Source organism: Hippocampus comes, unplaced genomic scaffold, assembly GCF_001891065.2.
Source record: "Hippocampus comes isolate QL1 unplaced genomic scaffold, H_comes_QL1_v1.1 scaffold8, whole genome shotgun sequence".
Lineage (NCBI taxonomy): Eukaryota > Metazoa > Chordata > Actinopteri > Syngnathiformes > Syngnathidae > Hippocampus > Hippocampus comes.
Genome location: NW_017806153.1, coordinates 577,085 through 595,263, shown reverse-complemented (window position 1 = coordinate 595,263; position 18,179 = coordinate 577,085). Strand labels below are relative to the sequence as shown.

Genomic DNA, 18,179 nt, shown 5'->3' with positions numbered 1-18,179 from the left:
ACTGTGTTTACAAGACAATGAATGAATATCACTGAGGTCAAGACGCACATGCACTACATAAACAAAAAGCATTGGGACACCTGCCCACACAAACAGGAAGTTAAAAATGACCACAACAGCGTCGACTCCCGCGGGGAAGACTTTCTGCAGAAGCACATTTGTAACCCACTTCATAAAAAGGGAATGTTCTGTTTTTCCTCTTCAGACGTAGTTATTCCCGAGAGTCCTGAGGCCTATATAAAACTGACTGAGAACACATTGAAATCGTCCTCCGGTAGGAACCGCAGAACTGATTGGAAATGTCGCGGCATGTGTCGGGAACGCACGAAACCAGCCGCCATACTAAATCGTGCTTGCCAGCAAGGCAACTGCATGTCCCCATCCATCACAATAATATTGAGCAGCATGCTAAGATGAATCCTTTGCATGTTGAAAGTCCACACATAACAACCATGTTTAACCTGCCCCACCTGAAGTCTTTACACTTCGGATTCATGCATGCATCCTGTCTGTCTACAACATGCCTGACGAAAACGTGATGCTCAGTTCAGGATTTTTCCATTTTTTTTCACTCCGTTGTGTTTTGTGTGCAGGCGATCCGGGACAGCTGGAGGCCAGCCTCAGACAACTGGACCAGGCTCTGGACGCGTCACGGTACCAGCTGCAGGCCAGAGAGGAGGCCGCCAGCCGCTCCAGCCCCGACGCTGACTCCACCTATATGGGCTATGTGCGTCGCTGCTAATGATTAAATATACCTTTATACAACAAAATAGGCTTCAAAACAAAAAAGCAAAATTACATTACATATGTATATTTTCCCTTTTTTTTTTCTTGTGGCAGAAAGTGTTTGTGCTTAAATCCATTATTACTGATGCAGATGCGTCTGATGGGAGAGTGTCGCGGCAGCATCAATGCGGTGAAGAGAGCCGAGGAAGAGCTCACGGAGGACGAAGATGAAATGCCCGGACTCACCAACCCGACCAGCGCTGACAGTCAGAATGCAGGTTTGTGTTTATTCACGCAGTGTAACAGTGTGCGGATCATGCTGTTTTTTTCCAAACTAGCAAACTGATCTCACAATATCCGTCAATAATCATGCCTAAAGAGGTATATTATAAAATAACCCTGTTGCTGTCTGTAGGTGTAAAATTCAGGATGTGAGAGGATTGAGACATTCAATAATTAGGTTTTCCTCTGTAAAAAATGAGTTATATGACTTAAACAGTATCATGCGCCATCTTGTGGCCAACAGTTGAATTACAACGAAAAGCAGCAGAACTCAGTTACATGACTTGACAAAAAAATAAATAAAAAAGTGAAATAGCGGGACCACGAACCCAGAACCTTTAAACGAGTGTGGGGGGGTTTACTGTACGAGTACATTAACGTGTAACAAAACTCACAAGTCAAGGTATCACAGTATGTAATTTCTCCAATAAACAAATCCGAAGCCGTGTAAAACGTGTCTTCCATGCAGGCGTAATCGAGCGCTGGGAGCTGCTGCAGGCTCAGACAATGAGTGACAAGCACAAACACAAGCAGAACCTCCAGCAGTGGCAGCAGCTCATCTCGGACCTGCAGACCATGCGTGCATGGCTGGGCCGCTGCGAAGCCGAACTGGGCCAACTGCGAGGCCTGGAGCTCAGCACGGACATCCACGACATCCAGCAGAGGATCAAAAAGCTACGGGTTAGTGGTCAAAAATGCAAACATCTAGCAGCAACGCTTCTTTCTGAATCCGTCCCCCCCCCCACCCCGTGTGGTGCTCAGGAGCTTCAGAAGGGCATGGAAACCCACAAGTCGGAGGTCCTGTCCATCAACTTGAGCAGCGCCAACTTCCTTCAGTCGGAACCCGACTCCGAGGAGGCATGGGAGCTGCGAGATGCCCTGAAAGAGATGAACGCGCACTGGGATCGCCTGGGTACTTCGCTGGAGGAGTGGAGGGAGGAGCTGCAGAGAGCGCTCATGCAGTGCCAGGTGCTGGACGAACAAAACAAAACAGTAACCATTCAGAGCACTTTCAAATAGCTCAATAAAGGTTGGGAAATAATGTATTGAAGGAGACGTGTTCTAGAAAAATGCATCAATGTAGAAACAAAATGTTTCCTCCTCAGGAGTTCCACGAGATGAGTCATGGTCTGCTTCTGTGGTTGGAGAACATTGACCGCAGGAGGAACGAGGTGGTGCCCATCCCTCCCAACCTGAACGCGCAAGCCCTGCGCGCTCGTCACAGGACACTCACGGTACTTTCATGATACACATTGTAGGCATTTTCTTCGATTTTAGTCTCAATATCTTCTTGACTCGACGTTGTCCTCATTCTCACAACAGCAAATCAAGCGCGAGTTGCTGGACTCGCAGCAGAAAGTGTCTTCCCTCCAGGAGCTGTCGGCTCAGCTGCTGGTCAGCACGGCGCAGCCTCCGGCGGCGCCCCTGCACAGCTCTCCGGGCGGAGAGTGTCTGGAGGCGCAGGAGAAGGTGCACGTGATCTGGAACAGGCTACGTCTGCTGCTGCGTGAGGTCGACGCCGACCTGGAAGGGCTTCAGAAACGACTGGAGCGCCAGAGTCCGCAACAGGTGGAGACGACGACGACGCTTTCTCGTGGATGACGCCCCATTGTTTTACAACTTTGGTGCTTTTTCTTTTTTGTTCTTTTCAGGAATTCTCACCGATGTCTGAATCGGACATCGCCGCCGTCTCTGCGGCGGGTCCGATTCTTTCTGCTGTGTCTGCCGCCTCCGAGTCAAGTTTGCGACCAATGGTAATGTCATTTTTTTAGCTTATAAGAAATCAGCTAAGAGAAGATTTCAAGGGAGTATGAGGGCCACGCTGAAAAGGGGAAACAAAAAAAAAAGTCCAATCTTTTTTCTTCATTTGTGTCGCCCTTATACTCCTCCTTCATGCAACTCTTTTATTTTTATTGATCGAGATGCAACTCCTGTTGTTTTGCCCGTAAACCAAAAAGTGTCTCCTGTAAGACTTTCTTGTCGAGGTCCATGCTTGTTTTTTTTTTTTTTTTAGATGCCACTTTCAACATGCTGATCCAGCAAGATAATGCACAAGAAAACCTGGCTTTTTGTTTTTTTTTTAAAATATGACTTTTCCATGTTGATATATTTCTGTCGCAGAAATTGAGAAGCCAGATTTCTTGCCAATCGATCAATCATTGATGATTACATTGCTGCTTTGTTGACGATAACTGATTTTTGGCTTGACTCTTTTGAGTTCTTTTATGTCCTCATTTGCCTCTTGACTGAAACATTTCCTTTCTTTCTTTTTTTTTTTTACGCCTCACACCCTGCTCATTACGCCCTTCAGCCCCGAGGCAAAAGTAGTCAGGCCCAGCCCGGATCCCCCGAGAGCGGCCCGCGCCACAGGTACCTTGAGCACCCCTCATTGAGCTCTACAAAGACGGGACCGGGGGATGGAACGCAAAACTCAAACCAAACAAAAATGGCCTTCACTTTGCATCAGTTGATCATTTTGGAAAAATGGCGTTCCATGGTGTCCCGCTTTTTCTAGAGGTCATGTGACCAGCTCCTAAGCGATCAGGGAGTAGCCTCTTGTCAGGCTCTTGCCTTCTCGCCTTTGTATGTTTGCTTCACTTTGCCGCTTGTCCACATGTCCCCGCCGTCCCCCGCAGCCCACTGGATGGCAACCTCTTTTTTTCACTTGTTTTGTTTCCCTTCATGTTTCCTCTCATTCTTAGCAGGATGTAATGCAATAAGCTGCCTTGTTTCCCCTTTAACTCCCACCTTCCTCTCTCCTTTCCTTTTTCCTTACTCCCTCCCCTTTGGTTTCAATCAAATGTCCCTAAATTTTAATCCTCTGAATCGACAATCCTCATCGAGCCTCTTTTGCGTCTAAAAATAACATGAAAAGAGACATGTAGTCCATTTCACAATTCAAAACGGTTCCCTCGCTATTCAGGAACCGTTCAGCATTGTGTCTGTTTTGTTTTGGTAAAAATGGAGTGCTGTAATGCTTGGGTGAAAAAGGAATTAGGCTCGTCGGTGGAGGTATGTGCTTGCCGATTCATTTGCGTATGCTCAACTCATCGTTATCTTAGGCTTTTGGAAAAGAATTTGGGGAAGATGGTATAACCACAACTTTGTAGACAAGTCATTAAAAAGTCAAGTTTCCAGAATAGGTCTCCTTTAATCCCCAAGAATACAAGACCACATAGCGACAGCAATTGGCATTGAAGATGGTGTAACGCAGACACACTATGTTGTGCTATCAGAGGCAATGTGTCACAGCACTTGTGTCTGTGGGTGGGTGATCTGATGGGAGCGGTAAGAACACGTCGTCCTGTCTTCTGATTCACGGCACTGACAAGAGAAAGTATCCAGACATACACTTGTAGCATTACCGCTGCTTGCGTCTGCACAATAAGAACATCATGACGTTGAACTCTCAAACACTGACTTCCTCCCACTTGTTCTTCCATGTGCTTGAATTCTTTGTGGTTTCTGGCTTCTGGTCACATCTGTGTGCGTGTGTGTGTCTTTTGTGTACAGCTTTGGTGGTCAGAACAAGAAATAATTAATTTTGTGTAGCTGCATAAGGTCACCATGTTAGAAACTCTCAATTTGATGCAGCGCAGCAAACTATATGATAGTAATATCTCGTTAAATGAAATGAGCAGAGCGATGAAAGCGGCTCTTCGCTCTCAGGTAGTCATTAACTAAAATGAACTGTCCAAAGTATCTCGGCGATAAGAGAAAAATGCTATTTTGGTGCAGAAATACCTTGATTGAAACGAGTTTGCTGCCCATAGCAATGCTTTGCAAACACTGGAGTGCTTGACTCCTTTTTCTGCGTATCCTCCCTCCCAGCCGCAGGAGGTCACCCACCGGCGCCGCTGGCTGCGTTTCCTCCCGTTCTGACCTTTTGGACGGCGTCTCGTCGTCGTCCTCCCCCTCCTCCAAGCAGCCGTCTTTCATGCAGAGGGTCCTGCGCGCGGCATTGCCCGTGCATCTTCTACTCCTGCTCCTCATCGCCTTGGCCTGCATGGTGCCCATGAGCCAGGAGGACTACAGCTGTCACCATGCCAACAACTTCGCCCGCTCCTTCCACCCCATGCTTCGCTACACCAATGGACCTCCGCCCATATAGCTGCTTTTTTTTTTTTTTTTTTCCTCGCTCTCACTTTGCCAAGGACTCCTGTGAATGTGCCCTTTTCACCCCGTGCCCTACACCAACAATATATTATGACCAGGACGTGAGACAAATATGTCACCGTCTCTCTAAGGCGTACAAATGAACCTTTGTGAAATATTTTTTATTTGTTAAATGTGTAGATATAAATAATTATGAGGGTTTTTCTTTGGTTTTGTGTTTTTCAATGAGGAGAAAGAAAGCACTATTTATATACACTCAGTGGGAGCCAAAGTCGTCTACTATTCCCAGTGCTGCTATTATTTATGTTCAACTATGAAGATTATTAATAAATAAACAGCACAAGGAAACAGACGCTTGGAAATACAAAGAACAAAAACGTGACTCTAATCACATTGAGTTCATTGACGTTTACGGTGTGAAATGACATATGTTTAAAATAAATAAATACACGTTTGTGACACTTCCGGGATGAAAATACCGGGAAGATGATTCGCTTCCGAGAATAAACACCCGGATGTGACGGCCGCTTTCATTACTAGCCCGTGCTAGGCTTAGTCGATGAATTGGCCGGAAACAAATAATTAGTTATTGAGCGCTAAACGTGAAATTTAATTCGTCTGTGTTCAGTTCTCCGTCATTCTTATTCACTTTGTTTTTTTCTTTGAAGAAGCGTCAGAGCACTGGCTGTGTGAAAGGTACTGCACTGACGAACTGAAAAGCCGTAGTTTGAGCTAAAACGGCTGATTTATCCCCGCCAAATGCCAAGGCTTGTTTTCCTGTGTTACTTTTTTTCATGCTCTGTATTTAATCATTTGGACTAATTGTGATGATTTTAATGACCACTTGTCCGAAATATACGTATATATTTTTTAATCTTTGTGTATGCGCATGCACTTGATACTCCCCAAAGCCAAACAATCACTGGTTGTGAAGCTAATAATGATAATGTGCTTTTATTCTCGTCATGCTAATTATTATTCCTGAGCGATCGGTACAAACCACACGATGTAAAGAAAAAAAAAAAGAAATTTGTTATTTATGTTTGTACAGTTTGCTAATACTGAATACTCTTTGCAAATAATAAAACCTGAAATATTAAGTCGTGTTTAAATGAATAAGAAGACTCGTAACCATCCCAAGGGCCGAGTCAGACCATCATTTTATTTTGGTAAGTGGTCATGGTATGGATGGACGATAAATGTAGTTAATTTGAGTTTGACATTTTTTTTCCTTATGTGGCTTCCATGCGTCCACATATGCGAAGAAGGTCCGGTGAGAGAAATGCACCAGCCGAGCCATGCAGTTTGATAGTTAATGCTATCTTAAACTGTTGAACGTGAAACACAAACTACTTCTCAGGTCAAAACTTGTTTGGTGTACCAGTCAAGCAATTCCCAGAAGGGAAATGCACAACTAAAACTTAAGTATAACCTCGTTGTCATTTGCTTGTTCTGCAAGTCAAGGTGATAAAGATCAGATTTTAAATACGTATTGCCTAGCCTTGGGATGTAGTGAGGAGAAAGTGGATATAAAATACATTTACAAATTATGAACACTTTGAGGCATGTCCATGGTTCAAAATTCATTTTAATGTTTTTCCAAGTAAATGTTGACATACAATATATTTAAATTTCCAAAGACAGATTTTTTTTTTGTCAGTCAGTGAATACTTTTCACCACATAATCGTGATAAAACAAGACAAGAAATAATCAACAGTGAATACAAAACAAGTGCAAGTAAATAAATCTACCCAATGACAGTTTGGCTCAAACTTGAAGCTGTGTAACTTGCGCATTTTTTTTCTTTTAATCCAACATTGCAGCAGACAGAAACACAAACACTGAAGATATAGTGTTTACAAATATAATCAAACTGGTAATAGTTTAGCGAACATTAGACATCAGACAGGCTGGTACTCAGCTGGCAGGTAAAAATAGCCAACATGTAATTAATCACAGCTTATTATGCAAACAAATGAAAGTAATGCCCAATAGCCCCTTAAAGCTAAGAGGAAGTGCACTTTGGTTGAATGGCAATCAAAATGAAAAACAAAAAAAACATGAATTTCAAATAGTGCAGTTTGCACTTAGGAGAAGCCGTGTGAGCAACCAGTTGAAAAAATCAAAGAGCATCTTGTTATGTCAGAGTGATGTCAGAAATGCATAAATAATCACCAAATGTCCTCAACTGCAACACTGATCTTTTTGTCTGTTTTCACAGGATTTCTGCGCAGTCGGGGCGGGAGCCTCCGAACTGCAGCACGCCTGGACATGGAGGGCCTCTGCTCAGGCTCTCGTGGGCGCTGCGGCCTCCTGAACTGGAGGTGGCGCCGTGACTGCCACTAGGAGGCGTTCTCTCCGGCTGGGACCATATCTGTGTGGCTCTGACGGGACGGTGCAGGCGGTGAGCGTCCAGCATCTCCAGCAGCAGGTCGTACAGTGGTACCTTATTCTTGCACTTCATGCTGTACAGGTGCTCCATGCCTTTGTTACTGCAAGCGTACATCAAAATGTTAGCATGCCGCTAATGGAAATTCGTCGGGATGAGGAAGGTCGAACAGTCATCTGGGAGTTGTGGTCCTTTTACTGCGCCACTAGATCACATCAATCCACTTGGCAAACAAGGGATGGAAAACGAGACCGCCTTTGCTAATGTAATTTTCGAAGTCCTACGCACTGCGCTTATTTTAATTCAAAGTCTGTGGACTCTTCTATATCACCTGTATTTTATTTGCGGACGGTTGTTTTTAAAATAATATTTTTGTTGAGTTTTACTCTACACATGCACCCAAAATACTCATGAAAAAAACTCACTCTAATACTAAAACTAATAAAAGTAGAAAAAAAACCCGCTCTGAAAACGAATTTAAAACAAAACAAACAAACAAAAAAAAGAACTCAAACTGAAACAAAAATGAACCAGTGAGCCAGTGCCAGAATAATGGAGGAGTTACCAAAGCAAAGCCTCTAGACCCGAGCTGGTGTCATGATGTACTTCAGTGAATTGACTACCAAAATGCCCATCACCACTGAGAAGTTAAAAAAAAATGAAAAAAAAGTATCATTCACCTCATGTGTCTGATGTGGGAGAGAAGAAGGAGCAGCTGGGCCTGGCGCCTGGCCTGCTGCTGCACCGAGCACCCTGATTGGCTGATGTGATGTATGAGGGCGTCCGTGATATTGTCCAGCATGCCCTGCACCGCCGCGCCGTCGTGAAGCGGCTCCATGGTGCCCGTGCAGAACGCAAAGGCGCCTGCATGGAAGAAGCGCGGCAATCATCTCTTCAGTCGCCACAACTCGAAATTTGCGTCTTGCTTAGATTCGTCAGTGCTTGTCGTACGAGTATGTGACTACTAATTGGGTGGGTCACGCTGTCTAGGAGTGCAACTATTTGAAGAAGTAGTGCAGGAAAGTTTATATAAAAGGTCGAGAGCGGCGGTTTGGATGCCCACGCAGCAATCACAAGTCCATCCGGCTCATGCAGCTGAGTCGCCAGCGTCATCTCTTTGGTATTTTCGCTTTCCCGCTCCTGCCAAATAGCTTCATCCTTTCACAGCGAGCTCGGCCTTTTTTTGTGCGCGCTGCCACGTGTTGCCGTGGCAACGCTCGCTAGCATCACCGGCGCTGACGGGCACTTTCCGGGACACCGTGTTCGCGCTCCAGTTACGGGGTCTGCGGGTGTCGTCGGGACGCATCCACTCCCGAGAGCGCAAACAATCAACAAGGAGCACGCGTTCCGATGAGATGCATCCGTCGCCAGTCTTTGGGACGGATTAAAATGAAAGCTCTCAGCTTTACCGGAGTTGAGCAAGATGATGGCTTTGAGACAGACGAACTCCTCGGACTTGAGTCTGAGCATGCGGAAACGGGAGGCGGTGGCCAGGAGCATGTCGAAGATCTCCGCCATGCCTTCCACGCAGTCGCCTTCACTCCTGCACGACACAAACAAACATTGCGCCAACGACTCATCCTTGAAGTCATCAACAATGACCTCGAGTAGTCACGGTCACAAACTACTCAAAGCCGCTTTCCATATCTGTCACGTGTCATCCGAGTTATTGTGTAAGTGCACAGCTTACTTGTTTGGAAGTGTTGCTACTACACAAGGAGTGCTTTCGCGCGTCTGCGCCTAATTTTAAGGTTCTGGGTTCAACTACTCAGCCTTTCCCCTCATTTTCCAAGAGCATGCATGTTAGGTTGAGTGAAGGGTCTCAATTGTCCACAGGTGCGAATGATTGTTAGCCTAGATGACCGCTACGCCGCCTCTTTAGCTAGCCGGATAAGCTTCAGCTCCCCCCGAACAAGCGCGACACAAAAATGGCTGGATGTTATTCCCTCCATCAAAAGCCAAATAACGTGTCCAGTTGAGGAGCTAATGGAGCCACCGTCTTCGGTTCTCGACTTTCGGGCGCAGCAGACAAGCGCCGCGGGAGGTTCGGATGCTATCAGAGCGAAGGTGGCGCTGCAGCTAAGGGAATGCGTCGACCCTGACCCGCTGCGTTTTAGTCATCACGGCCAATCTGGCAGGACACTTACGCTAGGGGCCGGCTTTTTACAGATAATACGCTAATCCATTTCCCGATCAAATGGGACCATCAGGCACAGCAAGCTAAAAGCTTTGTCTGTCTGCCTCTGATTCATCTGTCATTTTTTTTTTTTTTTTTTTTTTTACAAAGGTAGAAGTGATGATTGGTCAGGTTGTTTACTCAGAACGCGGGAAGGACTGAAGGGGGGGGGGGACAGCCGTCCCTTCTTCCATCTCTATTTCCTCGTCCTCTCAACTCTCCATCTCTCCGTCGCTATTCATTTTCTATCATTCTGTGCATCGAGGCTTTGATTACATCTGTCCTGGTTGTCAGCGAAGCTGGATAATGACGCGGTGAGGGAGAGATAGGGGGTCCTCTCTACGCCGCGGGGGGCACATAATTAGTCTTTCACTGTACGACACCGTATGACAAGACGTGTTGGGATGGCACAATGGCCGCAAAGGTGCGAAATGGAAAATCTACAATGCTGATGTGTCACTCTTGAGGGGGTTGTGTGAGAGTGTGATGGAGACGCAAAGAGCAGGCGTCCCCCCCCAAGAAGTAGGCCAGCGCTCCTTCTCCTCTTTTACCTGTCGAGAATGAGGTCCTGAGCGAAGATGAGCTTGCCTGGACAGTGGACGGACCTCCACACGAGGCCGATCATCAGCACCTCCAGCCACGAGCTCTCCAGCAGCTGCACCTGGTCGTGCAGGGACAGCTGGAGGAAGCCTGAGCACAAAGTCACGTGACACGCGTACAGCACACTTGACACTCGCCGCGTGGCCGTGACTCACGCTTGAGCATCCAGACCAAACACAGACGGTTTCGTCGGATGATTAGTCACGGTGATTAGCTTCTGCCTACTCGCTCAACGCAAAATATGCAAGCTGCCGCTGCGGCTTCTGTTGTTGTCGCCGTCGGCCCGAAATGAAACCACGTGTAGTCGCCGTGTTGTCACAACAAGCCTTATCGCCTCTACTCGGCCGCCTCGCATTATTACCCTTGGTGTTTGTCCTCTCATTTGCAATTAAAAGCGGAGCTTTTGGCAACACGCGAGGTGGTAACGCCTCAAATTGGAATTTTCTCACCGAAGAGAGCCGAAGGTGACATGTGGTCCATTTGGCTTCCGTGGGGAGGGGCCTCGCCCAGTACCCCCAACAACCCTCGCAGAAGTGATGACTGTAATTACCAGCACTAAAATCGCTCTGCTTTCCTGTTTGCGCGTTACAGGTGTCACGTCCCCACTCCCACCCCTTTTTTTTTTGCCATCTAAGAGGTAACATGATAAGCTGTCCACTGTAGTAATTGCTGTCCCTGAAAGGGTTAAACAGCCGCACAACTTTGCCTTAAAGTCCCCGTAAAGTGAAAATAAATGTCAATCTAACAGCCATGTCGAATTTGAGTGTTTAAAATCATCACCAAGAATATAAAACGAGGCTTTAGAATCATGAAAAATCCTGCGCTGCGAATCCACACCTTTGCTGTCAATCAAACGCCGCGCAAGTGAAAAATGATTCACCGTCTGCCAAACCGTTGCTTGTAGCGAAGTGTTCGTATCAACTTTTTGGTCGCGAAGTAGCCGAAGGACGGCTTGTATTTCAAAAAACTCCAAAGTTAGCTCACTCATATCTCAAGGCAACACTAGAAACTGAATTAATGACAGTTGAGAAGCACTGCTCTATGGTATATTTCTGTCCCGTTAGTGCATATTTGATGATCCCGTGGACATAAATGCTGTTTTGGGAGGTCTGGCGAGTAGCTCGTTTGTTACTCGGGCTTTACCTGGCAGCTTTTTGGCCCATGCGATCATGTGGACCAGCTCCTTGTCAGCCATGCTGGTGAGTAACATCATCATGGTGACCTCCGTGTAGGGTCGGCTCAGCTTCTGTCGAGAGCATAATATGGGGGGCTCGGCCCCCTGTAGCAGGAGAAGCACCTGACGAGGGCGAAAAGAAACACAGTCTTCAAATTGAATGATGGCTCCATCCATTGAAATGTGCTTTTTGGAAGTTTCTTCTTGTGTGTGATTCAGAACCTGGTCAGGAGGGATGTCCGTCACTGACGATCTTCCCCCACCGGCACTTCCACCGCCGCCGCTCTGCTTCCTCCCGTCCTGGGGGGCCACTTTTCTATGCTCGGTCTCTTTGGTCAACTTCTCCGTGGCGCCGGTCCGCCGCTTGTCACGGCGTGTAATGCGACCGCGGTCTTTGCGCACACCTTGTGGAAACAGCAGTGCCATACCAAATAAAACGGATTACCGTATTGCTTCACATAGCGCCTTCCAGTCCAAAAAACACTCAGTAGACGCCTACTTTTTTTTTTTTCCCCCCACAGATAGAAACAAGTGACAACTGTAATAATCTGAGTTCACAGACAATATTGTTCACAAACGGACATAAAAAAATAGTTAACCAACTAAACCCATTTGAACGCCGTCACTATCCACAACAGCAGCACCTACCGAGGCACGTAAAGAGTCGCAGATGCACTGAAGTGAGGAGTCTTACCGGCTGCCACTTGGATGTTATAAACGACTTCCCTGCACAGTATGAAAGCAGTTACGTTACGTGGAAACGCCATCTTTATGGGGATCAGCCTTCCAGTTGACTCGCTGTGCTCACTCCACACTGTTGTGAGCATGCATTCTTATGTTTGTGTTCATCTCCAGTTTCATAGGAAATATATTATTTACTTTATTTAACCAAGAATGTAACATAGATCAATAGAGAATTTCATGACTACCCCTGATTGATGCCTTCACTTAGGCCTTGATAGGGCTGGGCAATTATGGGGAAAAAAAATACTCATCACAATTATTTTTGATTGCTATTGAGATTTCAATTAATAAAACGATTAGTCATTACTCATTAAATGCAAAACGTGCTTCTTTTTTTTTTTAGTCAACTACTAAAACTCCCAGTCATCCCTGCGTGTTGAACACTTTATTCTTGAACACTCTTCTTTTTAGGTTTTATTTTTTTGTTTGGCTTATAAAGTGACCCTGTACAATACCATGTGGAATTCAAGCCTCTTGCATTTTTACTCTGCTCCAGTACATCCGCACCTTTCCTGCTTTTTATCTCCATCCGTAAGTCAAACGGTGAATAAGCATCTACCTTTTGTCTTAAACATGTTCATTTTTAGCTTATTTTGTTGTTCTATTCGTGTTTTTAAAAATCGAGGGATTGACTGGGGTGCGTTCGCTGGCCCCTTGGAGGCAGTGTGGTGCAATTGCATCCACGGAGTACACACTTCGAATGCATTAAGAGTAGAAGAAGAAAGTTGCGCTGAAACTCAACTAATATAACTAATTTATTTACAGATTGGGAAGAATGCATGCCTGTGAGTATGATTATTTTACCTATGCGGATGTGTTTCTACAGCGTTTGTGTTTGAATATTTGTTATTTGAATGAATATAACTCCCGGGAGTCAATGCTAATTTCCCCATTCGCCCGTCAGTGGGATTTTACATTGATTTTCCTATTAGCCGTGTCAATGTAATTAAAACGCGACAATTGTAATATTTGAATTGCCAAAGCACCGCGCCGTTCTTCACGATAACGCAGCCTCTTCGATTAGAATTTTTTTTAAGTGAGAAACCAAATTTTAAATCTTGATTAATTGCCCAGCCCTAACTCCTAATAGATGCTTGGTTCTCTCTCTCTGGGGTTGAGAAAATAAATGCCGCCCAGTAACTATATGAGGAAATAGGGTATACATATAATACTGTGTTTGTGGGACTAAATGAATCGTGATGCTGAACAGCTCATAGCTGGAGAGTGGGTGACATGGTCTTGAAATAGAAGTCAGCAGGCTAGCAGCACATAGTTTTAAGAGATTCAAGAAGTATGAAAACAAAAGTGTGGGTGTGCACTAATCAGCGCTCGTACTCCTTAAGAGGAAATCACTTCAAGGTTAAAGTTAAACTTAGCCTGAAGAATGCCAGTGGATGCACATATTTGTGGCTTTCGCAGTCGGAGCCTCTCCTACTTGGCGTCACATGGACTTAATCAATTTAATATAGAAAAGTTTGAAGACTAAGAGGAATTTTTTGGGTGTTCCTGCCCACCTCCTTTCATCATGCCCACTTCATAACACTTCCTTAGTCGGCACGCTTGGCAGCTCTTCCTGCGATTCCTGTCAATAGTACACTGATTGGTTGCCGGGCACACGTAGTCATTGTGACCTGAAAATGGAGAAGGAAAAAAAAATCTATTACAGACTTGAAGGGGCCCTGCTCCAGTGTTCAGTTCACATTGAGGTTATTTAGTGTCCAGGAACACTCCATTCCCGTTTTAAATGGATCTGTGATGGAGGAAATTAAAAGGTGGCATCCTCGGCTTTGTCATCGCCATGGAGACTATTGGATTCTCTGACCGCTCTTTGCATCAATATGGCGTCACAAATATGACGAAGCCACACAGAGCAGATGGAGCTTTTGCTCTGTACAAGCACAACCTGAGGGATGTTGGACACTGAAAGTAAGTTGGAAAAATATTTTTGCTTCTTTGTCCATCTCGTGGCAACAAGCCAGCTTCTGTTTGATTGTTTGTTTCACTGTCAAGGTTAGACAATACCACGAGTCAGTTGGAATAGTGACAAAATCAATCTGAATCAATCATTGTTATACTTTTTTTTTTAATCTATACAGGAGAGCTACTGTCTTGCCAGACATTTTGGTGACATGTCTGGAGTCCCACTCAACATGAACTTATTGACTGGATCTGTGTTCCTGGTCCTGCCAGGTACAGTAGTAGCAACTTGTTGCTAGGCACAATTACTGTTTTTTTTTGTTGCTTTTGTTGTTGTTGTTGTTCATTGTGCCCCATCAGCCAAGGAAAATATCTGTCATGTCGATGACACGCTCGGGGGTTATATCATTCCCCTGTTATTTTTCCCAAAGCAAATATGGAATGAGAATCCTTTCAACGGTCAAACTTTCGCCATTGCGAAACCTTTCTTAACTTGACAGGTCATGTTTTCAATAATACTTAGAACAGTCCCGTTATAGTCAATCTCAAGACTCCAAAGACCAAAAATGGATTTACTTTGTCAATCCAAGTGACCAATTCCAATTTACAGTCTAAGTCAAAAAATTCTCGACAAAACATTCCATGCCCGCCCGCTAGTCTCACCATGGATATTCTGCTTAATATTGTGTTTACAAACCTGAATTTGTGAAAAATGGTCTTTTTTTTTTGTTGTTGTTGTTTTTTGTGTAGAAAGTAGTGCCTACCTTGAATGCTCCTCTTAAAGAAGGCCTTGCATCCTTCGCAGGACCACACCCCGTAGTGGTAGCCCGAGGCGTAGTCGCTGCACACGGCACAGAAGCGCGTCTCCTTGGCCATCTCGAAGACCCCGATGGCGGCGGCCTCCGAGCCCCCCAAGACGTACGCCTCGTCACTGGTGCCGCACTGGTCGTCTCTGGACGCCTGCTGCTGACTGACCATCTCGCTGGACCTGCCACAGGTACGAGGCCTCTTGACCTACTTGTCAATTCTCGATGACACGGCTGCATTCGGTTCAAAGATAATCTGTACCTTAATGCAAACTCAGTTTCCGATTTCACTTTATACATATGGAAACATTGCCGCGATGCTTGTACGTGTTGTTCCTGGCTCAAGGTCCCTCAGAGTTTTGCTTAATCTCTGGAATTAAAAAGCAGCTTGATCCCGTCCGCAGCGATAGTGGCCATGTTTTGAATCAAGTCAAAGATTAAACTAACAGTCCTGTCACATTCAGTAATTAGTGTTTGCGTACCGCCGGGGTCACTCACTGTTGACAGAATGTTTTTTTTTTTTCCCACAAGCTGTCCTTCGGCTAACAAGATAAAAAGACAATTTTCAAAAAAAGGCGAGTAAACTGTCGTAGCGGTTGTTTGGAGTTGCATAATCAGCAAAGCGCAATCAGAGTTTGGTTGGGGGTGGGGGGGGGCGTCACCTCCCACCCGATAAGATGCCGAAAGTGACAAAGAGCGTGAGAGACAATGAAAGTTGAAGAGGGTTGGGTCTCACCTGTAGATGGGTGTTGAAGTGGTTTCCAGATAGTGATGGCCGGGGGGGTGCATGAATGGGCTGAGTCGAGGGCTGGTGGGCACAAACACGAGGGGGCTTGTGGGCCCGCTGCCCAGTGACTGCAGGCTGCCGTCCGTAGGCGATCCGTGGGTCTCCAGGGGTGCCGAGTAATAGCCCGGCACGGGGTGGCTGTAAAGCGGCGCCTGGGCCGGAGCCGGGGAAGCGTAGTCGTACGTTCCCTCCAGGAAGTCCACCGTGGCAACCCCACCGGACCCCCGGCTTTCTTCGGGGTACATGCCGCTGAGAGGGGCGCGAGGCGGGGGCGACGGGCGCGGCGGGGACAGGTTCTCCAGCTCTGGGGCGGCCGGGCGGATGCCGGGTCCCGGCGGCGGTCCGCAAGGCTTTCTGCTCTTTGCCGGGCTCTGCCTGAGCAACATCACAGCAGAGCAGTACTGATAAGCAACATGATTTAGACTTGCTCTCCCCTTGCCGGGGAGAGAGGGTGGGGGGGCTGGAACGAGTGGCGCTCTCTCTCCTGTTCCACTGTGTCTCGCACACATACAGATGTGATACTCTTCTTCTTGTCCTTTCTCAGGGATGGGCAACTTGGACGATGTGGGGTACACCATTTTTCATCAGCACTACTATGGGGGCCACAAAAAAAAATGCCATTTTCAAAATTGACAAAATACGTGCCAACCTGCGAAGAGCAAAATGCCGCGTATAGCACTGGTCAACAAAAGGTTTTAATCAGAGATGCAAGTTATGTTTTCTAGTTACATCTTTTGCTGATGCCAAATTGGTCCTCGTTTCTTTCTCTCAAGCACATCACATTTTCATAACAATAATATAATTTATAATATATTTTGTAACATTTATGAATTAAGGGTTAGGCTCAGCAACAGGTGTTTTTTTTTTTCCCTGAAACGTCAGAACTCTAAATTTGCATGGTAAAAGCCGTATTGCACAACTATTTTATAGGTCAAACTGAAAAAATGAAATTCTTAAAAACCTGATGTGCTAAAAAAGATATATGTTTATATATTTTTTAAATCAGTGTCAAAAATTCCCTGATTTAAATTTTCTGTTGAAGAGTGTGATTGATGCCCGTTTTAAATGCATTGGAATTTTGTTTTCATAAACCTAAAAAATGATTCTTGATAAACTTCCGATATGTGCTTCCCATGAAAAAAAATTCTGCGATAGGTGAATCTGTGGGTGTCTAACCGATAAAATGTGGGGTCCAGGAAATCTATCATTTACGCCCCCCCCCCAACTCACTCACACACACACACACACACACACACACACATTCACACACATTCCACAGCAGCTACATGTGTGGATGTAAGCCGACCAATCACATTCGAGCTTCACAAGTCCGTCTACAGTACAAAAGTTTTCCCATTTTCGGTCAACGTCAAGCAAAACTGTGCGTGCGCGGGTGCGTGAGAAATGAGAAGGTGATCAATTGGTGGCCCCTCCCTCAGATATTTTTTTTTTCTCCTGGGGGTGGTGGAGAGTGTGGGGGGGGGTCGCATGTCTCCTCAGCTCCTTTTTAGGACTTGATGACACTCCGATGTTTTGCTCCTTGTTGGACTTTTGATGCACGCTTGAGCAGGAAGTTGTCTCGTGCGTCGTCCATTTTCCTTTTAAGGAGAAGCGAGTGTGTGCGCTTCCATCAGGACCTTTGGCCTCATCTTCATCCACGTCTTCCTCGGGACCTATCAACTACATTACCCACAATTCTAACAATGTCACCAGCATCATTTTGAGCTCAGGAGAAGCCAAAGAACCCAAGCCTGCTGATTGGTGGATCCGGCGGAGGGGGCGTGTCTAAAAAGGCACGGAAGGTCAACGCAAGGTCAGCATAGGGTCAGCGAGCCTCATTGAGGACCTCAACAAAAGGGACCCTGATACAAGGTGGGCAGAACAATCTGAATCAGGAGAAGAACCTGGACAAGAGGGAGAAGTTGGAACGGAAAAAGAACTTGGACCTTGACCACGACAAGAACCAGAACTGGCAAAAACAACCGAGGCTAAGGAAGGAGAAAAGCAACATCCCAAACATCTTCATGATGAAAATGCGGCAAAGTATGAAAGCGGGAGGACGTCCCCGACGCGCCATTGGCCAACTCCCCCAAGGCCTGCCCTACAAGGAGCCGAGCGGACCGACTGCGCCGAGGGGACCAGGGGCGGGGGGGGTGCGGAATAGGGGGACCGCTCCTTGTTTGGCTGGATGAGAGGAGGAAGAGGAGGAGGAGGAGGAGGCTTCTTAAGGTGTCTCCTCAAGACGCGAGCCTCACTTGTTTGCCCGCTCGCTCACTTCTCCAGCTTTCCCGACCTTCCCCGCGTCCAGCAGCACCGCGGTAAGATCTCCAAAGTCTCTTCTTCACATTCTCCTCAACTTCCTCACCTCCTCATCTTCATCACCTCCTCATCTTCATCCGTTCGCCCTCCTCATCGCATCCCTCTCCATCGCCTCCCGCCTCCTCTTCCCCTCGGTTGTCTT

The 18,179-nt window shown here is 46.2% G+C and overlaps 2 protein-coding genes across 17 annotated transcripts in view; one reads left to right on the top strand and one right to left on the bottom strand.

Annotated features, from left to right (window-relative positions):
• Nucleotides 1–6,224, top strand: part of syne1a (spectrin repeat containing, nuclear envelope 1a) — a 96,330-nt gene extending 90,106 nt beyond the window's left edge. For 9 of the 13 annotated variants that reach the window (XM_019894946.1, XM_019894943.1, XM_019894945.1 and 6 more), the window contains 10 exons: nt 206–274; nt 594–727; nt 878–1,004; nt 1,478–1,689; nt 1,771–1,977; nt 2,115–2,243; nt 2,332–2,577; nt 2,661–2,762; nt 3,320–3,378; nt 4,840–6,224. In XM_019894946.1, the coding sequence (XP_019750505.1) occupies nt 206–274; nt 594–727; nt 878–1,004; nt 1,478–1,689; nt 1,771–1,977; nt 2,115–2,243; nt 2,332–2,577; nt 2,661–2,762; nt 3,320–3,378; nt 4,840–5,119 (1,565 nt within the window). In that variant the 3' untranslated portion in view covers nt 5,120–6,224. The remainder of the gene's footprint in view (nt 1–205; nt 275–593; nt 728–877; nt 1,005–1,477; nt 1,690–1,770; nt 1,978–2,114; nt 2,244–2,331; nt 2,578–2,660; nt 2,763–3,319; nt 3,379–4,839) is intronic. The other 4 variants (XM_019894947.1, XM_019894955.1, XM_019894949.1 and 1 more) reach the window with 2 other exon arrangements.
• A 559-nt stretch (nt 6,225–6,783) lies between these two features.
• Nucleotides 6,784–18,179, bottom strand: part of esr1 (estrogen receptor 1) — a 16,463-nt gene continuing 5,067 nt past the window's right edge. For 2 of the 4 annotated variants that reach the window (XM_019895032.1, XM_019895031.1), the window contains 8 exons: nt 15,668–16,093; nt 14,890–15,113; nt 13,723–13,839; nt 11,434–11,868; nt 10,242–10,380; nt 8,924–9,057; nt 8,195–8,378; nt 6,784–7,617 (listed from right to left, as the gene is read on the bottom strand). In XM_019895032.1, coding sequence (XP_019750591.1) covers nt 7,341–7,617; nt 8,195–8,378; nt 8,924–9,057; nt 10,242–10,380; nt 11,434–11,868; nt 13,723–13,839; nt 14,890–15,113; nt 15,668–16,093 — 1,936 coding nt within the window. In that variant the 3' untranslated portion in view covers nt 6,784–7,340. Of the gene's footprint in view, nt 7,618–8,194; nt 8,379–8,923; nt 9,058–10,241; nt 10,381–11,433; nt 11,869–13,722; nt 13,840–14,889; nt 15,114–15,258; nt 15,425–15,667; nt 16,120–18,179 lie in introns of those variants that run through there. The other 2 variants (XM_019895029.1, XM_019895033.1) reach the window with 2 other exon arrangements.